General features: G+C 53.7%; 4 protein-coding genes across 4 annotated transcripts; 2 read left to right on the plus strand and 2 right to left on the minus strand.

Moving 5' to 3' along the window:
• Window positions 1–201: 201 nt before the first annotated feature.
• On the minus strand, window positions 202–3,391 carry POSPLADRAFT_1072557 (hypothetical protein; the record flags this gene model as incomplete). Its single annotated transcript, XM_024482521.1, has 10 exons — window positions 202–460; window positions 527–616; window positions 674–733; window positions 791–967; window positions 1,333–1,377; window positions 1,438–1,706; window positions 1,768–1,978; window positions 2,061–2,324; window positions 2,376–3,158; window positions 3,215–3,391. 9 exons carry the CDS (start codon window positions 3,389–3,391, stop codon window positions 575–577), a joined length of 2,028 nt encoding a protein of 675 aa, XP_024344601.1. The 3' UTR covers window positions 202–460; window positions 527–574.
• A 118-nt stretch (window positions 3,392–3,509) lies between these two features.
• Window positions 3,510–5,856, plus strand: POSPLADRAFT_1051929 (hypothetical protein; the record flags this gene model as incomplete). Its single annotated transcript, XM_024480220.1, has 8 exons — window positions 3,510–3,653; window positions 3,711–4,015; window positions 4,072–4,884; window positions 4,945–5,128; window positions 5,179–5,210; window positions 5,267–5,459; window positions 5,515–5,605; window positions 5,714–5,856. The coding sequence occupies 8 exons, from the start codon at window positions 3,510–3,512 to the stop codon at window positions 5,854–5,856; spliced, it is 1,905 nt and encodes a 634-aa protein (XP_024344602.1).
• Window positions 5,857–6,078: 222 nt separating this feature from the next.
• Window positions 6,079–12,528, minus strand: POSPLADRAFT_1043000 (hypothetical protein; the record flags this gene model as incomplete). Its single annotated transcript, XM_024478208.1, has 11 exons — window positions 6,079–6,806; window positions 6,975–7,218; window positions 7,292–7,691; window positions 8,129–8,400; window positions 8,457–8,716; window positions 8,772–9,192; window positions 9,247–9,372; window positions 9,425–9,796; window positions 9,849–10,071; window positions 10,102–12,329; window positions 12,382–12,528. 11 exons carry the CDS (start codon window positions 12,526–12,528, stop codon window positions 6,079–6,081), a joined length of 5,421 nt encoding a protein of 1,806 aa, XP_024344603.1.
• Window positions 12,529–12,899: 371 nt separating this feature from the next.
• POSPLADRAFT_1072559 (hypothetical protein) lies at window positions 12,900–16,426 on the plus strand (the record flags this gene model as incomplete). The annotated part of the gene is made up of 10 exons (XM_024482522.1): window positions 12,900–13,214; window positions 13,267–13,656; window positions 13,710–14,312; window positions 14,373–14,678; window positions 14,731–14,971; window positions 15,025–15,140; window positions 15,190–15,312; window positions 15,376–15,519; window positions 15,576–16,129; window positions 16,183–16,426. 10 exons carry the CDS (start codon window positions 12,900–12,902, stop codon window positions 16,277–16,279), a joined length of 2,889 nt encoding a protein of 962 aa, XP_024344604.1. The 3' UTR covers window positions 16,280–16,426.
• Between the last annotated feature and the right edge of the window lie 5 nt (window positions 16,427–16,431).

Genomic DNA, 16,431 nt, shown 5'->3' on the forward strand with positions numbered 1-16,431 from the left:
CGAGTTTAAAATTCGTGGTTTGAAAATTGTACTGCACGCGCTCCTTATCGGCAGTCATCCCGTAGACGTACTCGCCTTCTCTCCGTGTCATAAGCCAATCAGGATATGCGATAGAGCAAACTCGGCGCAGGCACCGTGCTGTTGGTGTCTAAATCGGAGCGTCTTCATGCAGTATAGGAGTGTACGAGACAATTACGTCGTGAATGCGTACCACGTCGTGGTACATACAATACGACGACCAATCACGCATTGGAAAGGAGAGAATACATCTAGGGGTATATGCCAAAATTGAAACCCCCCCCCCTGTGTCACGCAAAGCACTGACCAAGAAAAAGGCACCCTATCGCAGGTTAACACCGTAAGGGAACGCGGCGTCAGCGACAACCGTGACCGGTACAACGAGTCGCCGTGCGAACGACTGGCCGTGGGTATCGGGAATCATTTGGAGGCGGAAAGCGCACTGGCAGGTGCCGGTTCTCATAAGTCTCGGCGCTGCGAATTCGAGTAAAAGGTACTGTGTACTTGCCTCCTAAGGACTGTACAACCCAACAACCAGTCGACTTCCCCAGGACTGTTACCAGGAGGCGCCGCCCCCTTCCCCGATCCAGTCCTGACGCTGGTCGCAGAACTGTATCAGGCAGAGCGGCATCTATTAGAGTAGAGAATGGCTTACTTCTTCGAGGATCTTGCGCTTCTCCTGCGTCTCCCGCCTCTCGAGAGCGGGCTCAACAACCTGTCAGACATTGACCTAAGCCAAGATAAGGTGAGGCGCTAATGTAAATGAACTGACGGGTGCAGCGGAGGCGATGCCGATGAGGACAGCGAAGGAGAGCAGCGAGAACCAGGATACGCGCATGATTTCAGATGCGTTGAAGCGAGAACTTGGAAAGGAGCGACAGGGGGTTAAATGCAGAGGCAATGTAGACTGATAGCAACGCGTGCGCAGCTTGGCAGGAGTGATCGGGGGCTAAAATAGATCCAGATCTTGCGCTATGATACAATAGGCGTTTGGTCCATAAGTACGATCCAGATACCAAGGTCTCATTTCCTCGCTGTGCTATGTATTATGCGGACTTGTCAGAACTGCATACTGGTTGCGAATCGCTATGATACAATGAGATTATGTACACACGACACGCAATGCAGTCCGACAGTATCTACAACGGAGTCGCTGAGCACTGTGCCTGACCCGGCTCATACGGCACCGAGTGAGAGATTTTCTGACCATGCGCAACACGTGCATGGCGCGCACTGAATCGTGCAACTCAATCCTATCATTTGCCATGAAGATTTCAATGTCATACACAGACAGAACGACTGATTCGAACCCACCCAGAGCTTGATCAGACCATCCCAAGACGCGGTTATAACCTTGGACTACGAGCACATGCAGACGTCAGCCACCTGTCACCCCAAGGTAATGTTGCATCCACGTACAGATTCATGGGGCAGCCACTCGTGCGCGATGACTACCTTTGAATGGGCTTTCAGGCGGGATTTGATGCGGCCGGTCTTCCATTCCCAGAACACGACGTTCCCTTCACCGTCGCCGCTGCTGATCCACTTACCGTCGGGTGAAAAGCCGACCTGACAGGCGTACCCGGCAACTGAGTGCCCCGCAAAACGCTTATTCCGGGCCTGTCTAAAGTTGTCGGTGCTATAGACCAGTATCTGGTTGTCAAGTGACTGAGCGGCAAAGTACTTCTCTATCACGCAAGCGATAAATGAGCTAGCACGTCAAACGTGCCGGTGCGCGATTTGACTCACTATTTGGGTGTACCGTTACCGCGGGCATAGAGTGCATGTGAGGCTCCGCGATATACTTGATCACCACGGGAATATCGAAGTCCCAAGCTCGGATAGTTTTGTCGTCGGATGTTGTGACGAAGCGGCGGTTCTCGTCCACGAATGTGATCGTGTTCACGGGCCCAAGATGCTGGTCGTATTCCTGCGTGATTTCACCGGAGTTCATGTCGTACTAATGATGGCGGATCATCGACGTGATCGAAGGGAATGGATTAGATTCAATGAAGCCATACAGCGTAATACGGATTGCATACCTGTATGATCTTCTTGTCCGACATACCGGCGAGGAATATATGCTGTTTGTCCTCATCTGGATGGAAACGGATAACGTACGGGATCTTCCCATTGCTGAAGCGTTTGAGGCATTGTCCGGTCTCCGTGTCCCAGAGTTTCATTTGACGGTCGTAGCCGCACGATAAGAACTTGCGGCCGTCATTCGAGAAGGCAACGTCCTTGACAGCTTTCATGTGACCATGGAAGGTGCGGAGACAGTTGCCGTGAGTATAGACGTCCCATAGCTATTTGCAATGTGAGCACACATCAGACAAGATGACGGGTGTCATGCACACCTTGATCTTCGTGTCCATCGAGCCACTCAGAAGGAGGTGGCCCGTCTCGGGAAAGAGGCGGATGACAGAGACACCCTGCGTGTGGCCAGTCCACGTATGGATGCACACCTTCGGGATGAACGTCTCCTGCGAACCCGCCTCTGTCTGTATTTGTGGGGCCTCCGCGATCGGAGCGTGCATGTACGTCCGGCCTTGGTAATCGTGCATTGACTTCCCGTGGAACACAGACGACTCCAGGCCTGGCGCCCCGCGCTTGGGTTTCGCGATCTTTTTCTGCACCTGCTCTTCTGGCTCCTCTTCCGACTCTTCGCCGACGTCCTCCTCGCCGAACTGCAGGCCTTGGGGCTCGTCACCTTCCCATGGTGTCCACGGCCCTTGGTACGCGCCCTCGCCGTCCACTATTTCGAGGTCGCCCTTTTGTTTCCGCTTCCGCTTCAGTTCATTCTTCTCCTTTTTCGATGTCTTGAGCATCCCAATCGTGGAGAAGTTGTTCGCCTCAGCCTTCTCGACCGAACCCAAGATCGCTGGCGCGTTCGGGTCAACAGAGGGATTTGCGGAGTAGCCGAGGATCGCATGGGTCAGATGCTGTTGTCGGAACGCGTGTTCTGTCATCGCTTGCTCCTCAACATGGCCGGCGAGGGCATTCTGGTTAATGAATCTATTGCGGTCGCCGAATGGGTTTTCGGGCCCTTGTAGGGGTAAGACCATGTCATTGTACGGGATGTTTACATTCATCCGAGTATCGGTGGGACGTGTAATCAAGGACGTCTGGTTCAAGGGGTCCTATATGGTTGATAGAGATTAAGCACTCCGTGGAATGGAATGACTGGAGGGCATACCTCCGCAAGAACATCGGGTGCAGCCAGTGGCTTAATAGTGACCTCCGAGCCTGAACCGCTGGCTTCATCAATCCGCGCCTTCTTGGCCGTTGGCAGAGATGAGAGACCAAAAGCGTCATTTGCGGCTGATATAGAGGTGTCGTCTTCGTCTGAAGAGTAGCCTTGGAGAAGAGACATGGTTGTAACAGCCAAGCTGGGGTGTAGTGGGCGGCTATTGGGCGGCTGCGAATCTTGATCCGACACTGCATGATCATCTTCTGCTTATTAGCCTCGTCTATTGTATGTTGGACTGCTAATGCCAGAGAGAGGCGTTGGGAGACCGTGGACTGCAGAGGAAGATAGCCTTCTCATCCAGGCGGTTGCAACTCACGGGGAAATCGACAATTGGAAGACCATTGCCTTGTCTGTCCCCGATCGTACTAACAAGGCGTGTAGGAAGGTGAATTGATTGCCTACTGACCTAGAAATCTGACTCTAACATAGGTGCTACTCATAGCGATGGCTACATTCACTCTCACCGTCAGTGAAGAAGTCAGCGTGGACACCGGAGGAAGACCAGCTTCTCCTGTCGCTGTACGCAATTCACTCGACCAAGTGGGCCGTCATTGCCCGGCACATATCTGGTCGGACGGATGATGCATGCTCTAAACGCTACCGGGAGGCACTGGACCCTGCGCTCAAACGAGGGGACTGGACCTCAGATGAAGACGCCAAATTGCTCGAAGCCTATGCACGGGTCGGAGGCAAGTGGGGACAGATCGGACAAGAGCTTCAACGCAGCGGTCTCGGCTGCCGCAACAGGTCTTGAGGATCCTATGTTTCTCCGCGGTATGCGCGCTGAGACATGGCTATCTTAGGTGGAGGATGCTCCAGCGGAAGCAAGCTGCTACTGCTCGTGGTACCGCCCCAGCAAGCTCCTCCCGGACGGGCCTGGACCATCAAGAAGAGGTAGGATCAACCCCAAACACTTGCATCTCGGGATTTGCAACCCAGCCGCAAGATCTGTGGGCTCATCATGCCGCAGAGGTCACTTTTGCGCCTACAAGGCCGACTACTCAGACGTCCCCGCATCTACGGTCAGATAATTCACCACTTTCCGTTATGGCCAACGATCCTCCTAGCATATCGGGCTCCGCATCGAGTTATAGCGCTGTGCACCCGCTGGACTATGGCGATTTTGCTCTGACGGTCGCTACTCCGGAAACCACGTATATGCTAGAACATCGAGCGAGTGACAGCCGGAGTCTGCAAGTATCGCATAGTCGTGGTACACGGCAAGCTGAGAAAACATCATCGACTTCCTACACTATATCGAACAACGACAATGTGGAATTGTTGACTAGTGCCCTATTCCCGCATACAGGCGACTATATGCACTTCGGAAGTGACGGTATTTTGACCGCATCAAGTTCACCGGAAGGGCTCTCTCCGCCTAAATACCACAATGATGAGGCAAATCACGCAATGACTGGAGAAACACCCGTAATACCGTCTTATGTTGGTATTCACTCCCCGACATCTCCCTGCCAAGAGAGTCAATCGTCAGCGTCGGCTGCTCCGATCAGCTACTATCGTACCGCTGCTGAGAAGGTGCGCAAGGCTATTGCTCCTCGTCGCACGCGGGAAGGGCCTCCTCCACGATTGTCATCCAACCTGCCGGCGACTGCCAAGTAAGTCAACCAGCCGCCTGAACCGGGACCACTCGTGTGACACATATACACACATTTTAGCTCGGCAGTCTTGGCCTACGCTTGTGGTCATTCCAGCTGCTGGCCCACAGATGCTCCCGCGAGTCGCTCCTGCTACGCGACGTCAAAAGAGCTCGCTGATCACAACAAGGCTGAGCATCCAGATGACATGGGCGGTAACAGTCCCTTCAGATGTGGATTAATTGGCTGCATAAAGAGCTGGAAGGTTGGTCCTTTGGATTGATGTCACGACGGCTGGCTTGATGATTCCATCAGAGCATCAATGGTCTGCAATATCACCTGCAAGTGTACGTCTACTAGCCATTCGCTGTTTCAAGCATGTCGCTAATTACATTACGGTCAGGTCGAAAACGCATTTTCAACAAGCGTTGTCATCAGTCACGCAGACCCCACCTAGACCAGAGCCCGAAGCGACGTCCGTGTCTAGAGATGCAATCGATTCGCTAGCCAAGCGAAAGAAGACCTTCCCCTGCCCCCAGCCTGGCTGTCGCAAAGAGTACAAGCAGCTGAGCGGATTGCGATACCATCTTGCACACGTGCGCATCCCACCATATGCCCGCGTATGTGTTGCTTATCATTCGCACCGCGTAGGGCCACCTGCAAGAGTTGCCCATGCAACTCGATGCTGTTCCACCGACCCTTGCACGCAAGATGTCGGAGAAGGCGCAACCGCATACCGCCCGTACCTGCTAGCCAGAAGGAATCTTTCTGGCATGCCAACATCGAAGGGTCTGTGGGCAATCGTTTATCGCCTGCTTTTATCATGCCGTTCTGAACCTTCTGTTCCCAGGTGCTCGTGCACAAGCCTGTCAGTTGCCAATTCCTCAGCCCGTCTACCTCGGCGCCGTTGAGCGAGTGTATGGGCTACCACAGGATGGCTATCTCTCGCCAAGCCCCAAACTCAAATCTGTCCCTGTGCCATACGCCGTCTAACGAATGACTTTGCAGGGCCATCGACGCGGCGATGGTCCAGGGACACCGGTCACCAGCCTTGCAAGCAGCATTGAGCCAAGACGAGGCTGGCGTTAAATTAGATCAATGACGCAGCTGCTGAGCACCGCTCGTGCAACAGGCTTTGTTCCACGACGTACGTGGTGATATGCAGATTGAGTCGTGGCTACACTACGTTCCATAATTATGAACAATAACAACACCTCATAATTCCGCCCATCCTGCATCCGTAGTGTCGTCTCCACTGACAACAGCAGCCACGAACATGATGACACTCGCCATGATGCGGATGCTCAGCCCGCGGTATAGCTGACCAACCCCTGTGCTTCGCGACCAGCTCGCGTCTTCCACTTCTTCGCGTCCAGTATCCTCCTTCGCCTTCCCGTGACGCTGCCGGCTCTTCGTGCGCAGCGGCAGGTCCGAACGCTCCTCTGTAACAATGTGCCACATGGTGTCCACAACTCCATTGTATGGCGCAGGACGCAGCTCAACACATGCGCGCAGCGGCCGTGCGGTGCCGCGCATCTGTGCCTGAAGCCGCCGCCGGACGGTCTCTACGGGCAGCGTGATGAGGAAGCCTGCACAACCACCGAGCAGCTCGGCGACCGCCCAGAACATGGGATGTGTCTCCGGCGCGATCTGCGCACCGAAGCCGAGGTATGACGCGATAAGTCCCGGAAGCGTGAGCGGGAGCAGAGCGTGCAGGGCACAGTCGAGGAGGGCGGGGATGAGGAGGTGTGGGTGAAGATAGATCCCGCGGAGGCCACCCTCCTGAGTGAGAATCTGCTGGAGAGCGTCGATTGGTCCGGAGTAGGTGCGGTAGCGGGGATGAGAGGATTGAATGATAAGTCGCGTACGTATGAGATCGAGTGGGGATAGGAGGAAGCCTGTCAGGGTGTACGAAGCGACGGGCAAGAGAAGGGATGAGGATCCTGCAGGTAAGGTAGGCGAGGCATAGAGGGATAATAGCACAGACTGCACGATACTGTGCGAGAGAGGCTGAAGATTGGCGAAGAGGATATCATAGACGGTCGTGGTTAGCAGACCTATAGTTAGGAGTTGGATGAGGAGAGGGTGATTGAAGTATGAGTTTAGCCTACCTTTCCACAGCGACAGCCAGCCTTCCGCTCGAAAACGACCCAGTTGCTTCATCATGCCCCATGGCCCATCACTGGTGCCGACTGGCATAACATACTCCGGAATTGTACCCTCTTCTAGTACGGATTGCCTGACTATGTATCCCCGTTCGTCGGCTAGTCGAGGCGGAGAACCAGAAGCTGTGTCATCCACAAGTTTGGTTGGATCCGCAAAGTATGCATCGTTATCATTAGATGTGTCGCTCAGCTAATATAGGCATGAACGTCTAAGTATCAATGCAACCCAGTCGGACGTGAAGATGCATTTCGGAATGACGCACCTCATCCTCTTCCACAGCGTCGGTCGTGAGCACGGCATCGGGTGGTACTTCGCCTGCATCTCGCGGTACCCACTGCACTTGCAACAAGATCCTCCCCACCTGCCATGGCATTACTATTGCGGTGGTGACATAGCGTAACAGCGCGGCCCCCGCTAGACCTTTTGCGAGCACGGTAACATCAACACCACTCTCATCGTCGACAACATTGACAGAGAGGTCGAGAAAGGGGTTTTGACTGGTGCGCGTAGACCATTGGTAGGATGGGGAAGAAGAGGAGGAAGAAGGGTAGACAGACGTCAAGTTCTCTGGCGCTGGACCCGGTGGCGGCGGAATAAATGACCAGGCGTTGGACGGTGTCACGTAAATATCGCGGAGAGACGACGGCGGCGTGTTCATAGCACTAGAGGGACGCAGTTGCCCTCAGCCGAGTAAGGGATTGTTAGGCAATATCGTCCGAGCACGACGCGCACTGACGCGCAGTGGGACAACGTCGTGCGCGTCGGGGCTATTTGTTTCGCTTTGGCCCGATGACGCTCCTTCTCAGCGATCACTCAAATCGACCCAAGTGAATAGATCCTGAAAAAGGTTACGAAGTATGTTTATGATCCTACGATACATACAGTAGATGAGACATCAAACATAAACAAGTACAGGGTATAGAATTAGACGTCAAGATATCGTTCCGTAGCTTCTATACAAGCGTCCAGCAAACATCCGTGACAGTCCACAGGAGTGGCCTGACTCAAGCGTTCGCGAACGGCACCCAAAATGTCTTCTGGCCTACATAAACAGTCCTAATTAGAATGCGTGAGATAGGGGGACCGGTACGTAACTCACCGTATACGGCCGTAAGCTACTTCGACATCCGCTTTCAGCGACTCGAATGACATGGGCCATCGTGAATACGTTTGTGAATCAAAGATGAAAGATATATATGCCTTTCCCTTCACGCTGGGAAACATAACGGTCGCCTTGGCATGGAGATCCGGCAGCTGGCCTTCAATCTTCGATCTGGTCTCCACCGAAAGCGGGTATTTCACGGCAAGAAAGGTAAGTTGTGAACGAACTTGCGAGCAGGATGACCAGAAGTCGCTCAGTCGTTCCACGACCTGCACAGGATAATATGTCAATAGATGATTATACAAAACGCCGCATAATGTCCTACCCCACGGAGACTACACTGCCCCAAGCTCGCGACCATTTGCTGGGCCGTAAGTAGAGCAAGGTCCGTAAATCGCGGGAACGTGTCTCGTTCTCTGGTCCGAGAATTCGGAGCTCTCGAGATGGACACCTTGTTGGCAATAGGTTTGTGCATGATACAAGGAATGGTGACTTGATATCGTGAGGCATAAATAAATTCAACGATGTCCGCAGCGAGCTTGGTGGTGCGCCACAGGTGTAGATCTTGTAGAGCTTCTAGCTCATCTAGTGCATTGTCATTCAGCATTCAAGAATAACACCGGACAAGAGACGTGCATACCCCGTAGTTTGATTACCTCCACGCTCGTACTCTCTTTTTTGATATGGATACTGTGCTGAGAGTAAGCAATGGCGCTGGACGCCTCCTGCTTCTGCGACTCAATTTCGGCCAATTTCTCCTCAAAACGCTCAAGCTTGGCCCTGCTCTCCGAAACATCTGTTCGGAAGGCCTCCAGCTCATTGCTGAAAGGAGTATTATCTCCATCAGTAATGCGCACGAAGATTTGCCCAGTGAAAGTGACACACGTCTGCTCCGCGATAGTGGCCTTGAGCTCGCCTAGGTAGTCTTGGTCCGATGTCTCAATCTCAGCAATATCCGCCTGCTCTTGCTCAAGCTCAGCCATCACCTGTGCATACTCTGCACGCAGATCGGGCAGGATCCCTTGGGCTTGTTTGACGACCTTGGCAAGTACTTGCGCATCCTGAGTAATGGAGATTCAGCCGTAGGCTGACCAGTGACCGCACCGGGAGCTTACGGATTCGAGATGTGAGAACTCTTCCTCCGCTCGGCGATCTAGTCGCTCGATCCAAACGGTTTTCCAATCGTACCATTGAGACTTTGCCAGCGCATAGTTGTTCGCCTTGATCAACTTCAGTTGATGCTGTTGGGTAATCTTAGAAAATACTCGGACAATCAGTGGGAACGAGACGAACAACTAGAAGCGACTGTTCTGACTCATCCGCCGCTACGAAGTCGCGGAATAGCTCTGGAGTGACCTTTTCTGTCTCGTTCTCTGCTTCCAGGCAGATCTTCTTGCTTTCTTCGATCCACGCCGTCAGGTCATTCGACACTGCAGCGAAGAGTTCGAGCTGAGGCAGCTCGACCGCCATTGTGACAGAGAACTCAGCGAGAGAGATCGGGTCATCTTCATAGGCATCCGAATTGAATTCTGCAGACGATCGCCGCCGCGACCGAGCCCGTAGCTGGGGAGGCGGAGCGATCGACTGCCGTGGCTTCGGCATCGTGAGCTCGTCCATAAATCGAATTCCTGTCATCTCGAAGAACTGCTCAATAGAAATTGGCGGCTATGTGATGGTCAGTCACAGTGAATTATGATACGCGTTGTATAGAACTTACACCCTCGTCTTCGTACCCCAAATCTTCTTGAACAACGTTCTGCTGCCATTGCTGAGTGGCTGAGTTCTCCGACTGAACCTGCGCTGTAGGTCGCGGGATTCCGGTAGATAGGAAGGGGGTCTGTGTAACGGTCGGAGTAGGAGCGACAGCCGGCGGAGGACTCTGGGCAGATGATGCTCCTGGTGTTTCTGGCTCAAGCAAAGGTACAGCGGGGGAAGGTATCCTGGGAGGGAGGGAAGCCGGTGAAGCAGACCTTTGGGGAGCACTCAGTCTGGCGGCAAAAGGCGAGGGAGAGCTTGGTCGTGAGGACGCGGGTGACGGCGATCCACGCGTCGGGCTGGGGATAGCTATAGCCTGTCGGAGCGTCTCCCTCTCACACGACTTGCCATTGCCCGATGCAGGGCTCCCAGTCCTGGATGGAGTCGGCGGATCTTCTCGTAGGATGCGCGCAACATCGGGATACAACTGCGCCTCCTCTGCTGTACGTTCTTGTAAAGGTGCAATGCCAAGTCCCTGCCCAGAAGGTGCAGCTCCTACACTACTTCGTGGTCGTAGTCCCACTGCTCCAGGCTTCTTTGGACTGCCCAATCTCCCATTAGATCCCGCTGCAGAGGGGAGGACACCTGCACCCAGGCTCTTCCTCTGCGCGAAGTAACCCGACGGCCTCCGCACCATGCTTGCACGTCTGTTGACGGGCAGCTGGCCAGATGGTACAATTCTCTCAAACGGCGCTTTCTTCGCAGGCTCAAGCTTGCCTATAGCAGCTCGCTTCGCGGGGCTGGGCTGAGCCGCGCTCTCTGACCCCGGAGGAGCGGGTCGTTTTTGCGGCGACTTGCGCACAGATGGAGGCGCGAAAGCTGCCGAAGGCTTGACTGCTGGGGACTGCGGCACATTAGAGCCTGCTGAAGCACCGGAAGGTACAGGGCTGGGTGCGACCTGTGCTGCCGATCGTGCTAGACTAAATGTGAACGGTTTGGGGACTGTCGCCGTGGGGATCTTGGATGGTGAGCGAGGTGTCTGGGCCGGCGTTTTGGCTGCAGGTGCAGAAAAGATGCTGGGCCGCGAGGATGTTTGAGTGCTGAAGATAGGCGGCCTAGGGGCCGGTGCGCTGGTCGTCGAATCAACAATAGGCGGCGATGGTGTTTTCTGAATGGTGATGGGATGTTGAACAGGAGCTTCAGCAGGAGGCCCCACTGTTACTCCCAGCGGAACCTTCACTACACGCTCGTCATCTCCAGCTCCACTATACACACTTGCGGATTCCATGGAGGTATCTTGGGCACCAAGGCTAGCCCTCATTAGGCTCGTCACATTCATAGTACGATCGCCGGCATCGAAATCGTTGGCGAAGCTGTCCTCCGTACTCGTGAAGCTATCGTCTTGGAACCCTTGCTCCTGCGCAATAGCATCGTTGTCGTCGAATGTTTCAGATACAGTCTGAGTAGGTCCCGGATTCGCAAGTGGAGCGGAGACCGGTGGCAGGCCCAAAGAAGAGCGTGCCTTCATGAGGCGGGTCATAGCATCTGTCAACTCCATGGGTTCCCCTTCCTCCGCGCCTTGCGTATATGTCGTCGGTATACTGATGTCATCTTCAGAACTATCCGCTGGAGGTTCATATGGTTCATCCCCAGCGTGGGTCATTGCTCGCAACTTCAACCAAGCTTCACTAGGCGGTTCGGACGGACGTAGAGATCGTGCGATAGGGATAGTAAATTCCATAGGCTGTGATTGATCAGCAGAAGAGCCTTCCGATACAAAGGATTGGGACATCGTAGAGGAAACACTGTCATCCTGGCCTTGATCATCAAATGGCTCTCGCTCAGGCTCTGGGCGAGTAATTCGGGGTGGGGGCTGGTTCTCCGATTGGTTTTGAGAGGCAGTTACGGGCGCAACGGATGAACGACGGCGATTCGGAAGTGAAACGCGACCTTGTCCCAAAGATAGTGACCGCTTCCGTTCGATGTTCAGACGAATGGCCTCTGTAACCTCCATATCTTCATCATCTTCATCGTCCTCGTCCGAGAATTCATCGTCCTCTACAGCAGTTCCTCCTAGCTGATAGTCGCTCTGTCCGAGGAAGTCACGGGGAAGCGGAGCAGTATCGTCCATGTCCATGTCCATGGAACGCTCTCCAAACTCACTGAACCCAGTTGACGACCGACGACGCATTGAGCTGCGACGACGACTATGTGCGGCATCAGGACTAGCATCTTCATCATCAGCACGGTGGTCGCCATTTGGAGAATCCTCGATGGGCGAAGACGGCGGTCCCCCGCTGCTGTTGGTGTTCTGCTCCCGAATTTCGAAGAGACGAACGTGCGCATGACTGGCAAAGCTGACACGTCTTGCAAGGCTCTTACGGGGACCATGCGAGTGCACCTCCGTGAAATCCATGGATTGGGTACCCGTCTCATCGCCGAGTGCGGAGGATTCTGTGCTCTCAGGAACATTGGAGATCTTCAAGATGCTCTTACGCGGAGCCTAGGCCAACGGTCGCTTCAATTAGATACGATATTGCTGTACCTTTACGCACCAAGGAGCGACGAGCTCGCGCAGCAGGGCTCAGCTTCTCTCCCGGCGCTATACTGTATGCGCGGCGGCGACTGTTGTGGCGAGATGACGCGCCTTGATTCAAAACGGCGAGCGACCTGCGTCGGTTGGGCGATATCTTTGATGCCATGGTTTTTTCAAGAAGGCATAAGACAAGAAGTAGACAGAAGCCGTATGTGAGAGGCTTGGGCCCTCAATAGGGAGGACGAGATTGCAGGGGTCGTGTTCAACCCGCGACGCGACGATCACGTGGTCGAGACGCGTTCCTCATGTCGGGCGCGTGCCCTATCCGGTTCGAAGCTACAACCTCGAAGTCGTCAAATCTAGTACTACGGCTTCCGTCATCTACGGTCTCCATAAGCTGGAATCAATTTCTCTTTCTGAACGCTGTGCCCATCTTGTGACTGGATCTACAGACCACGATCATTGAGGTAGGATGATGACCATTACAGTGTGTGCCCCTGCTCAAGTTGCCCTGTCTAACCAATACCTCATACAGACATGTCTTCAAAACCCAAGCCAACTGCTACTAGATCTTCGACGCGTATAAAGACTAATCCGGCTCCTACTGCTACTCGGCCTGGATCTCGCATTGCTGTGGCGTCCAGAGCAGTTACCACTGAAGCGTCTGCGGCTGCGGCTCTTAAGAAGCAGGTCCCTCGAAGGCCCCTCCATAATAGAGCAAACTCCCCTGTTGAGATTGACACAGGGATCGACAAGAAGGCCCGGCCTGCATCTCGGAATACGAAAGTACCAGGACCGAAATCTGCTACACCCATTGACTTTGCACATGATGACGACCGAGAGCCTGTGAAGGTGCGTATCTCGGTCTTCAAACTTGTTCAATCGCTGATAACCTAACTTGTAGGCTTTCCTTCGCATCCGTCCTCGTCTGGGAGACGGCGAACCTACGTCAGAGCCGTACCTTGAACCTATATCTGACACCGCAGTTCGCATGACAGACCCGGAATCGTCCTCTCATAGCCGGACGTCCAGTGCCAATTCTGCATCAATTTACACATTCTCCCACATATTCCCTCCGCATACACAGCAGTCAGAATTTTTTAACAATACCACTCTACCGTTGGTGAAAGACGTACTCGAAGGACAAAGTGGACTGCTCTTTACATACGGTGTGACCAATTCCGGCAAGACGTACACCATACAAGGCGGCAGCGAGGAAGGAAGTGCAGGCATCCTTCCGAGGACACTGGACGTCATCTTCAACAGCATAGAGGGTCTACACGGGGACGGTAAAGTGAGTCCGCAACATCTGATAAGTTGCGTTACATGACTAGAGGTCCGAGGTAGTATCATCCTGTCCGCCTAAACGGCATTGAGCTTGCGGACGACTCCTCGAGCTCTGGACGATCGCAAGTATCCAAGCCCCATGGCGTTCCTGCCCTCGCCGACATTCTAGATGACCTCGACGATGCTGGCATGGACATTGACTCAACCACCCTGAAACTGGATCGCAATCACGAGTACACAGTTTGGCTGTCTTACTCTGAGGTATATAACGAGAAAGTATACGATCTGTTCGCCTCTGTGGACTCTCCCGAGTCCTCATGTCAACCAAGCCAGTCTGCCGTTCCGCGTCCGACTTCAACATTCCTGAATATACCGCTTCCGTCATCACAGTCCCATCCTTTGTTACTGACTCGCAAGGCACTGCCCGTGAAGTCGTCCCCACTTTCGGATTCCGGGTTGTCAGGATCTGAGGCGGGCAGCGCTGGGAAGTACGTTGCAGGCTTGCGGCAAATCAGGGTCAAGAGCGCCGCAGAAGCTAAAGCTCTTCTCAAACTGGGACAAATGCACCGCCGGGTCTTTGGTACACTTGCGAACAGTCAGAGCAGCAGAAGTCATGCTCTTGTCACTATCAAAGTCTTACGTGTCCACAGAGGCGAACGCAATGTAAGAGGTCTGTACGTGATATAGACCGGCCTTAAAACTGAATAGTTTCTCCCCAATTAGGATCCGAGCTCTATTCAGACGTCACGTCTGACCCTAGTTGATTTGGCAGGCTCGGAGCGCACGAAGCATACTCATACTTCGGGAGACCGCCTGCGGGAGGCAGGCAACATCAACAAATCACTCATGGTCCTCGGACAGTGTATGGAAACGCTGCGTACGAACCAGCGCACCTTAGCGCGTAGCCTGGGGACCACCGCTGGGCGCATGGATACGCGTGATGTCAAGAAAGGCCTTGCCGTTGTGCCTTTCCGTCACAGCAAGCTGACGGAAATATTGATGGACTATTTCGTGGGTGAAGGCAAAGCTGTAAGCTATAAAATTATTCACAGCAATGTTCGACCCAACTTACGCGTGTCAGGTCATGATCGTGAACGTGAACCCGTATGACACTGGTTTCGACGAGAACTCGCACGTCATGAGATTCTCCTCACTTGCCCGGGATGTCTACACAGCGCCAGCCGCTGCCGCTCCACGCGCATTGCCTTCTGTCAAGGACCGCAATCGGCCAAGTGGAGTGGGCCCACATAGAAGGAAGGTAACGATTTCTATGGGCGGCGCTGGTAGGAAGGCCAGCGAGGCACATCTAGAAGTGCTTGAGGGTGAGCATCAGTGCTCGGGTATTGAGCGACCGCTAAATCCCCTCATTGAACAGAGGATGAAGAACACGACGAGGACGGTCATGAAGAGGACGACGACGGGCCAATCAATCCTCTAGTCGATGCCTTGTTCGACGAAATTGAGCGTCTTCGTACACAGGCAAGTCACACCGTGAGTGCTTCTGCTCAGCGTAGACACTGATCGTACACCGGAACATCAGCTGTATGAAGTGGAGATGCGCTGTGCACTCGTTGAGGCAGAGACTCGCGAGGAGGTCATGGAAGAGATGGAAGAACGCATGCATGACATGGAGAAGATGTTCAAACGACGACTGATGAAAGAGGTATGTCCGTGGGAGGCTTTCAGCACTGATTAGCGTGATTTCTGAGCAATCAAAACTCTGCAGGTTGAGCAGAACGAAAAAATGATGGATGCTAAAATTGATATGTTGAACCGGTCCAAAATGCGTCATCCCCTGGTTGATCATCCCGACGAAGGGGGCGAAACCGACGAGCACATGCAAGATGAATTCGAGGAGCAGGAGGAACCAGTAAGTGCATGAGGTAACTAAACAGTGCTCCGCCTGACACTAGACCCCCCCTTCAGGAGGAAGATCCGAACGAATCAGACGACGCAGAGACCTACAAGTCGAGTGAGTCGAGCAGGTCACCGTCTCCTCTAGCTGGCAAGGGCCAAAAGAAAATCAAACGGGGCACGACGCGTGCCAATAATCGTGTTGTCCACTCAGACTTTGCGGACGAGGATACATTCGATCAACGGAGCGATGGTGACGACTGGCAGATGGATACGGCTCCTTCCCAGAGCGACAGCCGCGAGGAGTTGCCAAGACAGCCAGTACGGGCCAGTCGTGCGTCCGGCAAGAAGCACGATTTTGTCGAAGCACCTTCGCCAATTTTTGAGGTTGATGTGAAGGCGGGAAAGATGGCGGCCAAACGCAAATCTGGCCGTGAGCCCTCGGACAAACTGAGCTCCCTGCAGGAAACCCTTGAAAGCTTGTCCTTGCAAGAGAACGCTCGCGACTCGACAGTGGTCGTACCCAACAAGAAAGCCCGTCAAGATGCGGTGACTCATGGGGGCGAGGGGCAGCAGCATGTATCCCAGAAGGGCGAAGTTGACACGGTCAAGAAGAAGAAGAAGAGGTCTGTAGCAAAATCACTTTGTTATCCTGTTTTTCTGACCTCGTTATCACTAGGCAACTGGGACGCGCGCCTACTGATGAAGACATGGCCACGATTCTCCTGGGTACCTCCCAAGACAAGAAGCCCCTGCGCCGAAGCGTCAGGCACTGAGCATGAGTATCTGAACTCTTCAATTAGGACGAACCCTGCACTGCCTGAGTGTATTAGCCATTTATTGCTGCAATATGGATACGAGTAACGGGGACTGTTCGAGTAGTAGCGTAGCAAAGGAATAAAGATGCTGTAAGATGTCCAAATAATAC

This window comes from Postia placenta (assembly GCF_002117355.1).
Source record: "Postia placenta MAD-698-R-SB12 unplaced genomic scaffold POSPLAscaffold_1, whole genome shotgun sequence".
Lineage (NCBI taxonomy): Eukaryota > Fungi > Basidiomycota > Agaricomycetes > Polyporales > Adustoporiaceae > Rhodonia > Rhodonia placenta.